General features: G+C 38.6%; 1 protein-coding gene across 2 annotated transcripts in view; it reads right to left on the reverse strand.

Moving 5' to 3' along the window:
* Positions 1–351: 351 nt before the first annotated feature.
* The window catches only part of LOC145358246 (integrin beta-1-like), an 87,606-nt gene continuing 69,417 nt past the window's right edge, over positions 352–18,540 (reverse strand). The window contains exons 11-17 of one of the 2 annotated variants that reach the window (XM_080212108.1): positions 18,081–18,283; positions 16,588–16,826; positions 15,390–15,612; positions 14,071–14,297; positions 12,662–12,828; positions 8,665–8,746; positions 352–1,539 (exon numbers count right to left, since the gene is read on the reverse strand). In XM_080212108.1, coding sequence (XP_080068234.1) covers positions 8,669–8,746; positions 12,662–12,828; positions 14,071–14,297; positions 15,390–15,612; positions 16,588–16,826; positions 18,081–18,283 — 1,137 coding nt within the window. In that variant the 3' untranslated portion in view covers positions 352–1,539; positions 8,665–8,668. The remainder of the gene's footprint in view (positions 1,540–8,664; positions 8,747–12,661; positions 12,829–14,070; positions 14,298–15,389; positions 15,613–16,587; positions 16,827–18,080; positions 18,284–18,540) is intronic. The other variant, XM_080212098.1, reaches the window with a different exon arrangement.

Here is an 18,540-nt window from a genome sequence, read left to right on the forward strand (position 1 = left end):
GTACTCCAGCTGCGGCCTCACCAATGCCCTATACAGCTGCAGCAAGACCTCCCTACTTTTATATTCAATCCCCCTCGCTATGAAGGCCAGCATCCCATTCGCCTTCCTGACCACCTGCTGCACCTGCAAGCTGGGTTTTTGCGACTCATGCACAATGCAAACCATAAAACCATGCTTGACAAATCATTTACTCCTGAAATAGCTGGTTCCTCTCACGTAGGAAAATGGTCAATTTCTTGGGGGGAGAAAACTCAATGTTCCCATTAATCACCTTAATAAGCAAATTTGTAAATAATGACAAACTGAAGAAACAAAACAAATAAGGCAGTAAAATACTTAGACAAGTACCAATATTTTTATAAAGTCATTTATTTAATAAATAACTCAAGTGTACAGAAATAGTGAAAACGTTGTTAAAATAAAAGGCACTTTAAATCAAGAACGTGATGGAAGTGAAGTAGGTCACAACTTGGGACAGAATGAATGCAAACAGCTGTATTTAGTATGCATTCAACTTACCATCTGCTTTCACCTTTAGTACTAATAGCTACTAAACATGAGGGACCTTTGAGTTTTTGGACAGAGCTATGAGAACCTGCTTAGAAACGGAAGTGATGGCCATGTACACGGATAAAAAAATACTGAAGACTAGTGGTTGCAGAAAAATACTTACATTAAAAGGTCTGCAAAATTACATACAAACAAAGGCTTGCATCTAATTTCAAAAAACTAAGTTTGATCTGTCATGATTTGGCAAAGCCATTTACAATTTTAAATAAAGTTGTCCACATTTGGCAGCAGTGTATGCATGATGCCAAATATATTTTTCTGCTACATGTTTAACATATAATGCTTCAAAAATAAACAGCATGTATTTTCGCTGAATTACCCGAACCAAAAGAGTGCTCAACAGACGACAAAGAGGATGCAGATGTGGGTTTTATAAGTTGCAGTGTGTCAGCCAGACAAATGCACTGTTTCAAGTGATTACTGAAAAATAGAAGAGATTTATTTTGGACGTCTACAGAAATCTCACAAGCTGTGTGTAAATGACTGTAGAAGTGAATCCAAATCATTCCCTTTGGCACATTAAGGATGATGCTTTTGCCATTTTGAAATGTTTTGCCAGGCTTAAAATACTTTTGAGACAATTTACATAGGAACTTTGGAAAGCCAAAATCCTTGGGAAAACAACTAAAAACTAAGTTGTCTCTTACTGAAACAATCATATTCCACTCTAAAACTGGCTTCCCACCCTCCTCAAATTAAAACTTTTTTTAAAAAAGCAACCAATCTTTCTTTACACAATGTACACATTTCAAAATCTGCATAGAAAAAAAACTTATTTGTTAGTAAATCACTGCAAAGTGATCTAAAGCTATTTTGTGACTACAAAAAAAACCCCCCAAACCCCATTATCCATAGTTTTAATAAAATAAAAAGAAACCCTCACAAAAAAATGCACAAAATCCATCATTTTCCCTCATATTTTGGGTTGACAATAGTCGTCACAGCACTCTTGTAGATTGGATTTTCACCCTGAGAGAAAAAAAAGTGTAGAATTAATTTTGGGTTTTTGAAATGGGACAGAAAACATTAAATGTGACAAGTGTTCCGTTTTCATTTACAGGATATGTGCATATTGTATTACTTTACCAGGTAAACAAAACATTGTATTTGCACCATCTTATAGTGAATCACAGTGGAATGTTCAGCAATTTACATACAGAAACACATGGCAAAGTTATCTTCCAGGCACAAAATCCTTACTGGCTTTGCAAAGGCAAGACTTGAAAGTTTGAGTTAGTGAAATTAAAATGGGTCAGGCAACCATTAATGATATTCATTTCCCCACAACTCCATGTATTCCTTGTTTAAACCTGTTGCATGTTATAGCCACCTCAGCCACAAGTGGCCTCGAAAAAAAATCGAGGCAGAATGGAAGCAAGTCACCCTCGATTCTGAAGGGCCTGCCCAAGATAGGAGATTGCCATCTCAACATTTCCCCTTCGTTTCAATTGGATTCGGGTCAGACTGGCACTGACAAGCTACCTCCATGCATTCACATTACATCCCAGGCTTATTGTGAGAGGAGAACAAAAGGTTTTACTGTAGGATGATGAAAGAGTTAACATCAATCACCCAGAATCTACACGAAAGAAATGCCAACATAAAAGCAATGTACAATTTGTCCTTTTAATAGGTTAGATTTACAAGATCTGGTAGAGAGAAGGCTCAAATTACAATAGCTGGAAAATCAGTTAAGATAGCATAATCTTTATTGGGGGCAAAAAGGTTTCTTCAAGCAGCCACAGGACAATATTTCTCCTCTGCACTCTGTTGAGTGTTCTACATCGAAGATTACAAATTTCATAGCAATGTATGAACAGGAATAGGCCATTCAGCTGATTAATAAGACTGTTTTCATTACAGTAGCTACATAGAGTTAATCCTAGTTGCCTGTCTTTTTTCCACATACTTTAAGATCCTGGCTAACCAAGGACCTACTTCAAACGTTTTGTTATCTAAAGCTGTCTGGGCAAGTGAATTTCTCTTATAATCCTTCTGCATGAAAATGACTTAACTGGTTTAGCTCAGTGTGTGTTTAGGACATTTCATTCCAGATTGCTCTAGAAGAGGATTCTCTATTGTCCAGTCTATGCCCTTCATTCCCGGTTGTTTTGTTTCCACTTTATCATGGGATGTGGGCATCACTAGCAAGGCCAGGGTTTGTTACCCATCCCTAATTGCTCGTGAGGAAGGGAGGGTGAATCGTTGCAGTTTGGTACAACCAAAATGGCTTGCTAGGAAATTTCAGAAGGCTGTTAAGAGTCAATCACATTGCTGTGTGGAGTCAGATGTATGTATGATCAGGTAATGATGGCAGATTTTCTTCCCAAACAACAGTAGTAAACCAGGCGGGTTTTTAAGAAGATTGATGATTACTGACGTGAGCTCTCAATTCTAGATTTTTTTAAAAAATTGAATTTAAATTCTGCCAGCTACCATGGGATTTAGGATTTAACTCAGAGCATGGGCCTTGAGTAACATTACCCCATGCCATCATCCCCCATTAATATGGGGGTTAAGTTAAGGGGAGAAAAAGAGCTCTTATAAAGAGACAATGGGCTGAATGGGTTCCTACTGTGCCATATTATTCCATATTGCCTCTCAACCTCACTTCCACATAATAAAACTAGTTCATCCCAGGTATCAGCCAGCAAATTGCCTCCTGTTTCTCCAAGAACATAAGAACATAAGAAATAGGAGCAGGAGTAGGCCAACTAGCCCTTCGAGCCTGCCCCGCCATTCAATAAGATCATGGCTGATCTGTCGTGGCTCAGTTCCACGTTCCCGCCCTCTCCCCATAACCCTTAATCCCCTCTCATCAAAAACCCATCAACCCGCGTCTTAAAAATATTTAGCGAGGTAGCCCCCACCACTTCAACGTGCAGAGAATTCCAGAGATTCACCACCCTTTGAGTGAAGAAGTTCCTCCTCAACTCTGTTCTAAACCACCCCCCCTTTATCTTGAGGCTGTGCCCCCTAGTCCTGCTATCCTTTCTGAGCGGGAAGAGTCTCTCCACCTCTATCCTATCCATCCCATTCATCATCTTATACGTCTCAATGAGATCTCCCCTCATTCTTCTAAACTCTAACGAGTGCAAGCCTAATTTATTCAGCCTCTCCTCATAGCTCAACCCCCTCAACTCCGGTATCAGCCTAGTAAACTTCCTCTGCACTCCCTCCAAGGCCAAAATATCCTTGCGTAAGTACGGCGCCCAAAACTGCACACAGTACTCCAGCTGCGGCCTCACCAATGCCCTATACAGCCGCAGCAAGACCTCCCTACTTTTATATTCAATCCCCCTCGCGATGAAGGCCAGCATCCCATTCGCCTTCCTGACCACCTGCTGCACCTGCAAGCTGGGTTTTTGCGACTCATGCACAAGGACCCCGAGGTCCCTCTGCACCGTCGCCTGCTGCAGTTTTTCTCCACGTAAGTAATAATCCTTCCTACCATTATTCCTACCAAAGTGGACCACCTCGCACTTACCAACATTAAATTCCATTTGCCAAGCTATTTTCGTTTTACTGTGAGAAGTTCAAGTATCATAAAAATCTGAAATTTAATTAGCTTTAAAGTAAGCCCAGAGAGTTTGGAGAGAAGGAATCATAATTCAACTTCCTCTGTCACCTAAAAATTTCAAACCCCAGAAACTAGACAAGATTACAAATTTATACAAAAGGAAACAACAGACATGAATTCTATTCTCGATTTCTTTGTCATATACACTCCCATCTGAAGCAGGCTGATTGGTATAGTTTTGAGCATTTTCTGAAATGGTAGTGTCATATACTGATACTCTGGGGATATTCTGCTTCAGAATGGTTTAACCTAGAAAATGAAATTCTTTTGTTGGTCAACTGCCAACACCCGCACCCCCCACACACACCCTTAAGTGGCAGAGAACAGTTCCTATTGTGTGGTTTCCAGCAGTAAGACTTGCTAGACTGCGGAAATAAAAATCTTGGCAATTTAGCCATCAAGTCAGCAAGGATCATTCATATTCATGTCAGATAAATTAGCTTCAGAAGATTTCCAGAGATATAAATTAAGCAATTAAAACTAACATTTCAAAATTAAAATATGTACACAAACAGTATATAAAATTTGAAACAAAATTTCATACAATGTGATTATTTCATAAAATAAACTTTAATTCACAATGCAACAAGTTAGCTTTCTACTCAAATTCCTACATTTTAAAAGCACACTCGAGCCAGGAAAGGAATGCAAGCTCTCATTATCCCAGGTTCATAAAGTGTCAGGAGCTATGTTAATTAGTCCAGAAAGCTTGTACTGATCAGCTTGCATCTAAAGAGAACCATTATCATCGAGAATTATTTCAAAACATTTTATAAAGGTATTAAAGAAGCGACTGCCCAGCCAAATGAAAGGATATTAAGAGGGGTCAAAGATATGGATTTTAAGGAGAGTCAAAAGAAGAGGGAAGCAGAGGACAGTATAAGGGAATGCTAAAGCATCAGTCCAAGTTGTTGGATGCATAGCAATCAACTGTGGCATGAAGGACAAGGTGTGAGGGTGCATTGAGTCAAAGGAATATAGTGTTTGGAATGGGGATGAGAGATAAGGAAAAGTCATAAAGACACTTAAGTAGGATTGTAATTTTTAAAAGAGACACTGGAGGCTAGAATCCTGCAGACGTTAGTGAGCTCAGGTATAATGGGCAAGAAGCACCTTGTTCAAGATAGGAGATGACCAGGAACTATACTTTATATGTTGCAAGAGACTTTGTGATGCCAATAGGCACTAAATAAATGTGAATATTTCTTCAAGAGCTGTGAATGAGCTGGAGCTTGCGGAGGATGCCAAATCAGCCAGGAGAGCAAAGGAACAGTCAAGTGAGGAAGTGACAAGAGTACATATGAAGATTTCAGAGGCAGATGGACTGAGGTAGAGGCAAAGGTTAAAGTGACAATCTTTGTAAAAGGGAATATATGGAGGTGGATACTCTATTCACAGTTCAATAGAGCAGCAAGGCTGCAAACTGCCTGGATCAGCTAGCAAGGGTGGCTGGTAAAGTGAATGGAGCAGTTAGTAAGGTTTTAGAATTGAGGCTTAGGGTGGAGACAAGAGGCTTAGAGTTTCCAAACATTTAGCTAAGGGAAATTATAGCTGATCCAAGACTGAATGTCAAACAAGCAGCCTGGCAGTGCAGAGGCTGAGCAAAGTGTCAATTTGTACTTGTGGAAGTTGCTATCTCAGGATTGTTACAATGCAATATTCCAGCATTTGGCACACTGGCCGGAATTTTACTATCCTGCTCACTACGGAAATCGGAGTGGGCAAGGGGTGAACCATGGAAAGCTCAGTTAAACTTGGGAGAGATTTTATGCTTTCAGGATGAGTGAAGCTGCAAAATCCCGGTCATTGTGTCTGCACGGTCTCCGAATGAGCAATTCACTGTGCCGCATCCTGCCTTCCCCTACAATACTGCACATTCACTCCTTTTCAGATAACAGTTTAATTCCAGATCGAATGCTTTAATTGAGTCTACCTCCACCACATTCTCAGGCAGTGCATTTAAGACCTTACCCACTCAATGCATGAAAAACCCTTTTCTCATGTTTGCATGCTATAATGTGACAGGTAACATATAGAAGGAGGAGGAGAAAGGGACTGAAGACAGGTTCTTGATAGACTCTGGAAGTAAGGCTAGAAAAGTATTAGCTGGGAATGTTCTGGCTACATCTGGATAGAGAAGAATGAGACCAAGCGAGGACAGTCGAACTGAGCTGGGCAACAGAGGAAAGATGTTGAAGAGGAATGAAATAATTAACCATTTTGAAGTTGAGGATAATAAAAACAAATAACCAGAGTCACACAATGTTGATGAGTCATTTTAGTGCTATGGAAGGACAGAAACCTAACTGGGGAATTCAAAGAAGTTGTTGAAGCATAGATGGTAAAAACTCATGGACCTCAAGAGAGATTAAAAGATGGTGATATTTTACTTCTGCTCCTATTTCTTAGTTCTTAAAGATGCTGAGAGGAGGCTGTGCCTTGTGGGGAATTTAGAACTAGAGTGTACAATTTCAAAATAACAGCTACCATTTAAGATGAAGATGAGGAGGAATTTGTTCTCCCAGAGGTTCATTAATGTGGGGAATTCTCTTCTCTCAGGAGCAGTGGAGATTGGGTCATTGAATATACTTAAGTTGAATGTCATGGATCTGCTTATTTACAGTAGGAATAAGAATTTAACAAAGGATTATAGGATATTATTTGTCCAGCAACAGGTAAAAACCTGTCTAATGACAGCAGTAACCAAAAGGGATGATAAGATGACTTTTTCCCCCAACAACAAGATTAGCAAGCACCCAGATACAATCAAGTGTAAATAGTCCTATCATTAGGAAACAGCTTACCTAGATGAATGAGAGATCAGAAGTATAGTGATACTAATTTCAAGTGCCACGGAATGTGAGATATGCAGACAGCCCAAATACGCAGAAGGGAGAATCAAAAAGGAACCAGGATATAGTTGCCAACACTTGAAGCAGGGAAGGCATTGTAACATCCTAAAGCTGAGGGGCCAGTTCAACATGTCACAGTCGAGTGACCATTTTAACATCCAAACCTTAGAGCCAAGGTGGTGCAAATTATTCGTAAAGGTTGCTTAAATATCTGCGTCCAGGAAAAGACGTGTTCCAGACTTGATTATCCACCTTATATTGTGTGGTAATAAGCTGGGTTTGACTTATGGATTCATTTGATTTGAATGCTGTTTGAAAATGGGCAAGTCTTAGGGAGCTCAGGGATTGCAGTTATATATTGGAAAAAGGAATAATTTCTATATAAACTGTATGCTCTTAGGTTATCAAATCAGAAACCCCAAGGTATAGTATGAAGCCAGACAAGACCCCAACAATTTTCCATTTTGGCATAAGTGAGGGGATAAGATGTTTCATGCCAGTCTGCACCGGTTCTCCGAAAGACCACCACCACCCAGGCCCTCCCCTCCACCCTATCCCCATAACCCCGCATACTTACGATGGCTAATCCTCCTAACCTACAAATCTTTAGGCTGTGGGAGGAAACACATGCAGACACAGGGACAATGTACAAACTCTACACAGTCACCTTGTATCTTTGAACAGAAGTCAAAACTTCAGTGCTTTAATTTTGAAGGGATTAAAAATGTCACTGCTCCCTCCTTATTCAGTTCTGTCCAAGTCAAATGTCTATGTTTTAGTACGCTCTCTAGTCCACCAATATTGCACCCAGATAGTTGCTTAGAAAGTAATAATCTCCTGAGGGTACAGTGTCCAATTTCTTTTCATGTGTCATTTCCCTTTATCAGAGAGAAATGCAGTATGACTTAGACTCTGAGCTCGAGTAGGGGGCTGAAACAAACCCTTCTACTCACTTTCGCATTACATGGGTTATACACCAACATAGCACATTCTAATTTTAATGTTATATGTCTCAGATACTAAAACAGAATCACTGGATTTTGGATGGTGTACATGACTGGTCTTTTATTCTAAATGGGTTTAAGTCCACATGCAGACCAAGTCTTTTCTGTTTATTAGTTGAAGGAGTCCTTTGTTATTCGAAATATTCTATGAGGTCTCAATTCCCTAATTATTATATATTTTGGTAAATAACAAACTTAAATTAGAAAATACGAAAAACCAATAACCAAAAGGGCTTATTATTAAAATAGCTTGAGCTATGAATTGTTCAAAAGCCATACAAATGCTCACAGTTAGTAACAGACACAGCCCATGCTCTTAGGCACACAAGATCGCGAATGAAAACTCGCCATTTCCAACAAGATAAAAATTGTATTAAATGTTCCTATATTGGGTATACATCAGGGTGAAACTTGTTGAAATTTCACGAGTTTACTGGTTAATGCACTTGATTCTTGTGATTCTATGACTGATGCAATTTGAATCTGTCAAATGCACAGCACCAACTGAAAATATTAAGCACAGTAAATTACATTTTATTTTTCCTTAGAGATTTGTAGCTGTTTAAAGGGCAAGTCTTCAATTTCTACAACTTGTTAAAGAGGCACAAGCAGAAAAGCAAAGATGAGAGAAACATGCAAGAAGAGAAGTAATACAAACAGATTTAGAGAGAAGCAACTTTGCGCCCGTAATTTGGATTCTTGAATTTGTTTATAGGACTCTTGTAAATAGGATTTTCTTGCTAGAGAGAAGAAATATAAACATGAAGAATCAACAAAAATTAAAAGAACAATTAATATAGATCTGAACTTGTGCCGGTCTCTACAATAGTGATGGACAATCTAGGCTAGTGAGTGAGCCGCCCTCCTTCACCTCAGTAGGCCGCAAGATCGAAATCAGTCTCGTTCACTAACCATAACCCTATGAATGAGATTCAATACACTTAATACAACCCAAATATTTCATAATGAGTAATAGAAAATGCTTAATCATACATATTAATAGAACGATCAACTTCAAATGGTAAAAACAAAAAAAATTTCACTTTGGACACAGAGGAGCACATTGCTTTCACAGTCAATGTTGCATGCCTTCAGCATGTACCTTACTTCACATGCCCTTGCTTTACACATGCATCACTTCAGTTATACCAGTAGGAAAAAACTACACAGACAGAAATTGGTAGAATGCGGCAACTCTGCATATGGACAAGAGTCAACTAAATGTCTCATGCGCAGCACTCAAATGAACCACACATGGGCCCTGGGCCCAGGATGCCCACCACTGCTCTATACCTGAAATCTTAAACTGATTACATTGCTAATTGGAATATTTGATTGTATGGAATGTTTCAATGAAGGACACAATGTGGACTAGCTGTTTTCAAAGTTACTTAAAAATCAAGATCACTGCTTGGTGATAGCATCCATGCTGAATTTTTCCAGTCTGGGTGTAACAGGAGGAGGAGGAGGAGATTCATGAAGGCAAAAGAATGATGGATTACTTTAAGGCTTTCAGGAGACAGATTTACTAAACTTAGATGATGATTTCAATTATTGTTGTATACTAATGGAGCTAATATGTACTGGTACGTCCAAGCATTTGTTTGCTCTAATGGTCACCTTTTTATGGAAATTGTGAATTACGAGCTTTAAAATAAGACGTTAAAAATTCAGTAGCTTATTTCCACAGAATTAATATTTATTTATAGTAGTGCTGAGTTAGATTAACAAACTATAACTGAGACAGGAATGACCTAATTGTTCAGATGTTTCTTGCCCAAGCCTACCAAAGTATTTGATAATCATGGAGAGGAAATTCAGCCCAAAATGGTCAATACCATTAATTATATTGAAAAATTTGTAAATTTAAACTTTTGTACTTCCAAACAACAGGAGGTTACTCCACCTTCTTGCTGCTGAGTTCAGCACTCTGTATGACAGGAAAGAGAGGAGGAAGGAAAGGCAGGATTCACGTTTGAAAAATGCCCCACAAGACCAGTTTGAAATATCCGATTGCTGCTCTGTTTGGGATAATCAATTCAATTCCTTCTTTTACTGGCACCTCTGCTAACTTCCAAATCTGAAGTTCGATGGACTGAATTTATCTGCAGTTCAGTTCTGCAACTTGGTGCAGAAGGATTATTTGTGTAAATAAACCACCAATTTAAGGTGTTAAGTAAACATCCTCTTGTTGAATGGATTTTACTGTGCAGAATTGTATTGCACTAAGAATATATTTTCATACCAATGTCATTCTAGACACAGTCCTTTGGGACATCATTGAGAAATCACAAGGCACAATTAGGGTCTTCTTCAATAGCAAAGTTCCAGTGCAGATTAAGCCTCTATATAAAATATGTCCAAGTCAGATTTTTAAACGTAGGTTACAAAGGCTATCTACTAATGTGCAGGATCCAGGAAGCAAGGCTGATTATTGTAAAAAAAAAGGGCACGGTTCCAGGAAGGAAGACAGGCTTCTCACTCCGCTAATCTGCCACTGAGTTTCCTCATAGGGAGATTCAGCTTTGCAGTAGGCTATGATGATCTAGGTTAACAGATATACAATGTGCAAACTTACCAAAAGCTGTCACGTTTGGGGTTTACTGTCATGACGAGCATAGAAATCCAGATAACTGATGAGTATGTACCTTAGATTGGGAGCGATTATGGCTGGGGAAGGGGTGTATTATTTGAAAGCCAAACAAACACGTGGTCATTTATATCAGGGTTTGGTGCTGACCATGACTGAATTTTAGAAAGGCAAGCAGCTGCTGACAGTTCAATTGGTTGCACCACTATTCGGTGGCATGTTGCATAGAGTTTTATTCAGACAAATGTAAGGTGATGCATTTTGGTAGCTTGAACCAGGGCAGGACTTACTCAGTTAATGGCAGGACATTGGGGAGTGTTACAGAACAAAGAGATCTAGGGGTACATGTTCATAGCTCCTTGAAAGTGGAGTCACAGGTGGACAAAATGGTGAAGGAGGCATTCGGCATGCTTGGTTTCATTGGTCAGAACATTGAATACAGGAGTTGGGATGTCGAAGTTGTACACGACATAGGTAAGGCCACACTTGGAATACTGTGTGCAAGTCGAGTCATCCTATTATAGAAAGGATATTATTCAACTAGAAAGAGTGCAGAAAAGATTTACTAGAATGCTACCGGGACTTGATGGCTTGAGTTACAAAGAGAGACTGAAAAGACTGGGACTTTTCTCTCTGGAGCTTAGGAGGCTGAGGAGTGATCTTATAGAGGTCTATAAAGAGGGACATAGACAAGGTAGATAGTCAATATCTTTTCCCAAAGGTAGGGGAGTCTAAAACTAGAGGGCATAAATTTAAGATGAGAAGGGAGAGATACAGCAGTGTCCACAGGGGCAATTTTTTCTCACAGTGGTGAGTGTCTGGAACAAGCTGCCAGAGGTGGTAGTAGAGGCGAGCACAATTTTAACTTTTAAAAAGCATTTAGATAGATACATGGGTACAATGGATATAGGGGAATATGGGCTGAATGCAGGCAATTGGGATTAACTTAGGGGTTTCAAAAAAAAAGGGCAGCATGGACAAGTTGGGCTGAAGGGCCTGTTCCAAGCTGTAAACCTCTATGACTCTATGTCAATGCTACGTACCAGAGGATGGTGGCATACAGTGAGCTGCAATGACCAACATGCTGCTCAAGTCACTGCTATCCGCCTATTAATGGGTCAAGCATGCTCAGCAGTAGCTCAGTGATAAACTAGTGACTCCTAAAAAGGGACAGGAAAAGGTCAGAGATAAAGATATCACTTTAGGGGTCAACACAGCTGCAAGGTGACACTTCTGGCAATCAAAGCTCAAAATCAAAACCAATTTTTTATGGCAGACTCCAATACTGGAACAAAGATACATAGTACTTTTGGGTACTGTTAATAATTATCCAGCCTTGCTGTAATAATTATCCAGCCATTTCCAATAACTGTGATAGGCCAATAACTCAAAGGCAGAGTGCTCCTTGTTAGAAAGCAAAACCATATTAGTTCTCTATGAAGGAAGTCGATATGGTTTTAATTTGTTAAACTCCCAATATATTGCCTTTTACACACTTGTGGTAGGTGAGTAGGGAATGATTCTTAGCCACTACTCTGACAACACTTTAGATTTAGGTAAACGTAGAAAGAAGCGTACATTCAAGGTCACAAACAACAGTCTACCTATATAAACCTTTACATTAACTTTGTTAAAGAGACCCAATGGTTGATTTTCAGCATGTCAAAACCCAGCTTAACAAAGAGAAAGAAAATCCACATACCTCCCTTATAGACTGGTGTGGGAAGCATTATTTTATGGCTGTTAATTCATATAGAATTCTTGTTGGTCAAATGTCTAACACACTTGACAACCTCATTCTCACCAGTAACAGAAACTTACCATGACATTTTTAATCAGATCTGTCACCACATGACAAACTTCTGTTAGCACATTATATATCACCATCATGGAGCAAAATATAAGGTGTCATTCACATTCTGAACAACAAGGTCTGAAATCCTCGTACTGACACTATAGTCTTATGTAACAAAAAGGTAAAAACTCAATTTCGTGTATAGGATTCTCTGTTATTTTGTTAAGCCTGTGACTGTTTGGATAGTTTTCCAAATATGATTATACTTACTGTATCCCATTTGGCATTCATTTTCTCCTTTTCAAATTTTGCAAACTCCCTTCGGTCATGAATGATCATCAGCAATTTCCATATCAGCAACAGGGCAAGGCCTATCAAGACAATACCAGCAACCACACCAGCTACAATTGGAATGATGTCAGGTGCTTGTGGACATTCTGGAAGAAAATGTTAAAAACAAAAGTTGCAAAAAATTTCTTTTGAATACAGAATTATTTTGTATAGCCAAAGAAAACGCACTTTATGGGCTTTGGGATAATCTATATTACAGCTATGCTTCAGAATCAGATCAGAATCTTCCCATCATTATGTTGTTAGCACCATCAACTAAATTAGATGCACTGAAAAATATGGAAGCCTTCAAAACGCAAGAAGGTCATTGCACAGTGAATGCAACTCTACCAGCTGTTATGTTCCGACTGTTTTCATTCTAATTATTTAATCCTCATTCTTGAAATATTTCTCATTCCTGGAGAATGTAATCAAACTCATGTAACATATGAGCTAACGCCTGCCTTCAGAGTACATTAAATTGATTAGACATGCAAGTTTTCTTATTAACAGTACCTTTAAACATTCTATTCCCTTCTGGCAAGGCTACAACCTGACTTGCATTATACAAACAACTGACTTACTTTCACGCTTCGCATTCAAGCAAATCAGTTTTTAATTAGAAGAATCAATTTATCTTGAAATATATGAAATTTAGTCTTTAAAAATTATCCTTCATTTTAAACTGATACCTACACCAACTGATATTCTACATTCTTTTCATATTCTCCTCCACATAGTACAGTTCTTCAGGAGAATGTTACCTTTTAATCAAAAATTACAGCAGTGGTTGTTTCCTTGACATATCTGCTCTGATGCAAGAAACCCAAACAAAATGACTTTTGTACTTGTACTGCTGACTGAGTTGTAGTCTATTTCCAACAACTGAAGTTTTTATTTCAAATACCCAACGCTTGCATTTTCCTTTTCTTTAATTTTCTAAGTCCTTTGCTGTTATGCTAGTTTGCTCACTTGTTTTATTGCTAATAGCTTTTCACAGCTGGATAGATAACCACTGTAAACTATTAGCCCTTCGGTGTTTACTGTGACAAAATATTGCTTGTGTTTTTTGGTCAACAGCTATCAACTCAATTACCTAGAATGACCGATGCAGACTAAATTTTTCTCTTTTTTGTTCTGTGCTGGTTGGCCTTATAAAGAAACGGTGTCTTTGTTTCATAAGTCAAATGGAAGCAATACACTTATTTTGTTTTCAGAAGATAAATGACTTGCAGTGTATTTGTTTCAATGTAAAATATGTAGCACTATGTTGTACCATAACTTAACAGTTCAGTATGCACTTGGGGCAAATATGGCCCATCACTCTGCTTTAAACATGCCATTCTCACCTGGGTTTTCAGTAACGTGAACTTCTGGAACATTCTGGTCATTAACAGAATAAGAGAAGTAGAACCAACAGTCATCCTCATCCTTCTCTTTACAATGAGCAATTGATGGAACTTGGCCTGGTTGTGGCAAATCTTCCTGCTTTTTCACCAACTTCACTTCAAATTCACACTGATCACAGGTATCTTTCTTGGGTCCTTTTTGAAAGGCTTTACACTGAACACAATCCCTGAAAAAGTAGTGTTTAAAATATTAGCTTGTACAAACTTTCCAACAATGGCTCTTTAAAGATTCAAATTGTCCAGTCCGTATTTACATGAAACAGCTAAAGGTTTACAGAACCACAGAACTGCTATGGTGCTGGTAGTGGCCATTTGGCCCATTGTGTTTGCACCAGTGATCCAATATAATTTACTGTCATTCCCCTGCATTTTTCCCTGTACCCCTGCACATTTGTTTCTATTCAAGTACTCATCCAATGCCCTCTTGAATGCCACAATTGAACCTGCCTGCATTACACCTCCAGGCAGAGAATTCCAGATCTGAACCACAAATACAGACAGTCATCTAACTGGCTTCTAATTTCCTGCTTTCTTTTTTTCTCTTTCTTAAAGAGAGGTGCTACTTTTGTGGATTTCCAAGCTGCTGGAACATTTTCAGAATCCAGAGAAAGTTTGGAGATACAACCAATGGATTCATCATCTTTGCAGCCACTTTCTTTAAAACCTTAGGATGTAAGCCATCAGGTCCCAGGAACTTCTCAGCCATTAGTTTATCGAAGATCAAGAAATGGGAGTATCTTAGCAAACTTAGATACATTAATCTCTGTCTCTTCATCCAAGATATTAATATATTGTAAATAGCTGAGACCACAGTACTGATTCTTGTGGCCCTTCAAGCTTGCTCTAGCATTCAATTAAGGTCATGGCTAAGAAAACTTAATGTCCTGGCTGGGAATCGAACCCTGGTTGCAGTGGCAAGAGCATTTAAACCTAACTACTGGACCACAGGGTTCCCTTCCTTTTTTCCTCTTGCTTTTCTAGTGTTCTTGGGATGCATTTTGTGTATTCTACTCTGATAACACTTCTCTAAAGTGTCTGCCATTTCCACAGTCTCATCCTCCAAGGAACCAATGCTCAGTTTAGTTACTCTCTTTTCATATTTTTGTGGAATATATGCCTCTCTTGACATTTCTAGCTGGTTTTCCCCAGATTGTTCTACCCCTTTTAAACTTAATACGGAACCTTTTAAGCATATTAATTACGATTGCTTACAAAATGTAATATTGAATTATATACCTTTCAATCACTTAAATACTTACTTGTGTTCTGTACAGACTCCAGGACAGGTTGGACACATTTCACAGGCAGGTCCTTGGAATTTAGGATCAGTGCATTTGCAGCGACCACATTCACAATGACCTCGCCCATTACACATCTGCAAATTCTTTGAAATACATGTTGAATTATCCAAGGAGCAATCACAGGCATTGCCAGAATAGTTGGGGAAGCACTCACACACTCGACACTTACAGATACCATTGCCTGCAAAAGATAACAACTCAGGAAAGTTTGAAAATTTATCTTCAAATTCTATACAGAAGTTTTTTTTAAAAACACAACCTCCTCATCACTTGCCCACGTTGACATATTTTTGGAACAGGGCAATACTCAATATTTGGTTCAGTTGGCTAAGATACACCGCTAAGGGAAATGCAGCAGCTTCTAGCTGAGTCGTTAAAAGAATTGGAAGGAAGAGCAGATATTGTAAATTTGTCATGTGGGAAATTATGGGTACAAACTTAGATCTTAATATTCCTTTCTGCAATATATTGGAATACTTAATATATCAAATTGCACAACAGTGAATATGGCAACACGGTCACACTCCTAGGTTTGAACTCCCAATGAAAGAGAAGGCTCAAAGACTTGGGCTCAAGAGTTTAAACAGGCTTCACTGCTAATGTACATTTCTATAAAATTATGGTTTTAGAAGTCCATGTCAAGTGTTTAATATATTTTTAAAACCATATTTAAAACAAAATTATGTTAGGTTGCTAACTAATAACGCATGCATAAATATTTCTCTAAAATGTAAAAGTACTGAAAATGCTTAAAAGCACAGGGAGGCTATATTAGGTTAAAGAAGCACAAGGTAAACATAGTTCTAGGTTACAACTCCTTTCCAAGTTGCAGTTGGCTGCAGCTCAAGTTCAACACAGCAAGTGTCAAATTGAGCTAAGGCAACAGCAAACTACAACAGAATTGAGTAACATTTGAATGAACTGGGGGAAAAATATGTTTATGAATGAGAAACATGCATTAGATTGGATTTAAATATATCATCTGCCATTTTAAAGCTATGAAATTCTTCACCTTAGGGATATATAATTTAGATGTTGTGAAAAATTTCCAAGTACTTGGCCATTATAAAAGGGTAATGTCAAGTAAGTTGCAAAGAAATGTGAAGACAAGTAAACCAGCATATGGAAATATAAATTCAGTATGCTGTATTCTTACCTCCACAAATCAATCCATTGGATCGGTCACAATTGAAGTTATCACATTCGCAATATTTGCCCGAGATAATTTCATTAGGATTTTCCCTCTTTTTGCAGACACATTCCCCACAGATACAATCACCATTGTCACTACAGATTAGAGATGCATTATCTTTTCGACATGAAGCATCCATATCCTCACTATTTACTTCATCAGTGCTGCACTCACAAAATCGACCAATACGTCCTTTGTTACACCTGAAAATGAAGAATTCCACATCGCCAAGTTAGATGATTGAAAAACACAGAACCAAATGATTTAAATATCAGGCACTGTAGTTCTCATGTATTTTTTTCTTTACCTCACACCATTGTATAAAATATGAACCCTGCATTTACAGAGTTCTTACCTAGTGGTACTGGTAGAATAGCTAACTTTCCGATTTAGACCAACAAGTCTTAAGTATAAGGACATCAGTGTACTCCCCAATATTTCTGGTATGCCTGCACGGAAAAGGCTGACCATATTGCATTGCCAGCTGATTCAACAACTTCCAGGTACTTGTTTCATGATTTGGTAGGAGTGGAATTTATGGTACTCAGTTAATCGGGCAGTTTTCTGGCAATTTGCAGAGGAACAACTGCTGGTAAGACAAGTACCAAGGAGGTAACCATTGAATAATTTTCAAATTAGGGATGCCTGTAGCTTATCTCTTAGTGCAGGCCACCCAATGAGGTGTGCTGAGTTCCTTGGGTATTTTTCAGGCTCAGCATACTTCAAACTATTGGGCATAAAGACCCAAGTGCCAATACCAGTTTTAAACACAGGGCACTCCTCTATTGTACCAAAATTAACAGAATACAACATGAACGTCTGTAGTTCAGTGGATAGTAAGGTTTGGTGCATTTACAGCCAGCACTTTCCAGGCCACAATTAATAAAAATTGCTGTCTTAAATCTTGCTGCAAAAATAAAAGCAGGTAATGCTGCATGCTGTTACTAATCCAAGTGCAGCCGAAAAGAGAAAAGTGAAAAAGGAAACAAGGGAAGCAAAAATAATCTGAACTAAAAAGCTTTTTAAACATGCCACCAGTTTTCTGTGATGCCACTTCCACTGATGTGGCCCGGAATATGCCTGGTCAGAGTTGGCAACCCTTCTCCAGATACTTGTTGGTTTGTGCCTTGCCAGTTTCTCTTGCCACCTCAATCTAATTTGTGTTCAATTCTGCAGCACCAACATAACAGACCTTGAAAAAAATAGTTCATAAAAAACCTCCCCTTAAAGACAAACTGCCACAAGAACATGTTTTTGCCATATATTCTCTACTTTGATAACAGCAAATAATGCTGAAAAATCACAACATTTTGAACTGTACATTATATTAGCTAAGTAAAGAAGGTGACAGTAGATACACTAAAAATGTCTATTTTACAATGCTATTATTCATTGCTATGCCTGTAGCAAACATCCGCAATCTTAGCAGTTGGTTCCTGAACAAGCTGATCACTTACCTGCAAGCTCCACATTCAAATGTTCCATTTCCCTGGTGACAATCTGGGCTGTTAGCAATTCCCTTATTATGACAGTCACATTCACAAATGAACTCCAGATTAACTTCTACCTTCTCATTAAATCCCAGAGGTTTGATTTGAATAGTTGCTTTCTCTCCATTATTTGGGCATTTATTTGCTGTGATGCTTATATTGAAGCTCACCTAAAACACATAGGTGCATGCAAAGCATGTTTATTCCCATTCTTAAAATAATTCCAATTCAAGTTTTATTGCACGTTTCAATGAAAAAGGTATTAGTTTGCATCAGGTGCAGACAAAGATTGCCTGCTCATGTTACGCAAGATCACTGGACTTGTTTGGAAGGTGGGGGCGGGGCAGGGGTGTGTTCGTGGTGTTGGTGGTGGGTGGTCGTGTGGATGGAATGGTAGCAAGGAAGAGACAGAAGAGGAGGAAGGATA

This window comes from Carcharhinus amblyrhynchos, chromosome 2 (genome assembly GCF_965287045.1).
Source record: "Carcharhinus amblyrhynchos chromosome 2, sCarAmb.v2.hapA, whole genome shotgun sequence".
In the NCBI taxonomy this organism is placed as follows: domain Eukaryota; kingdom Metazoa; phylum Chordata; class Chondrichthyes; order Carcharhiniformes; family Carcharhinidae; genus Carcharhinus; species Carcharhinus amblyrhynchos.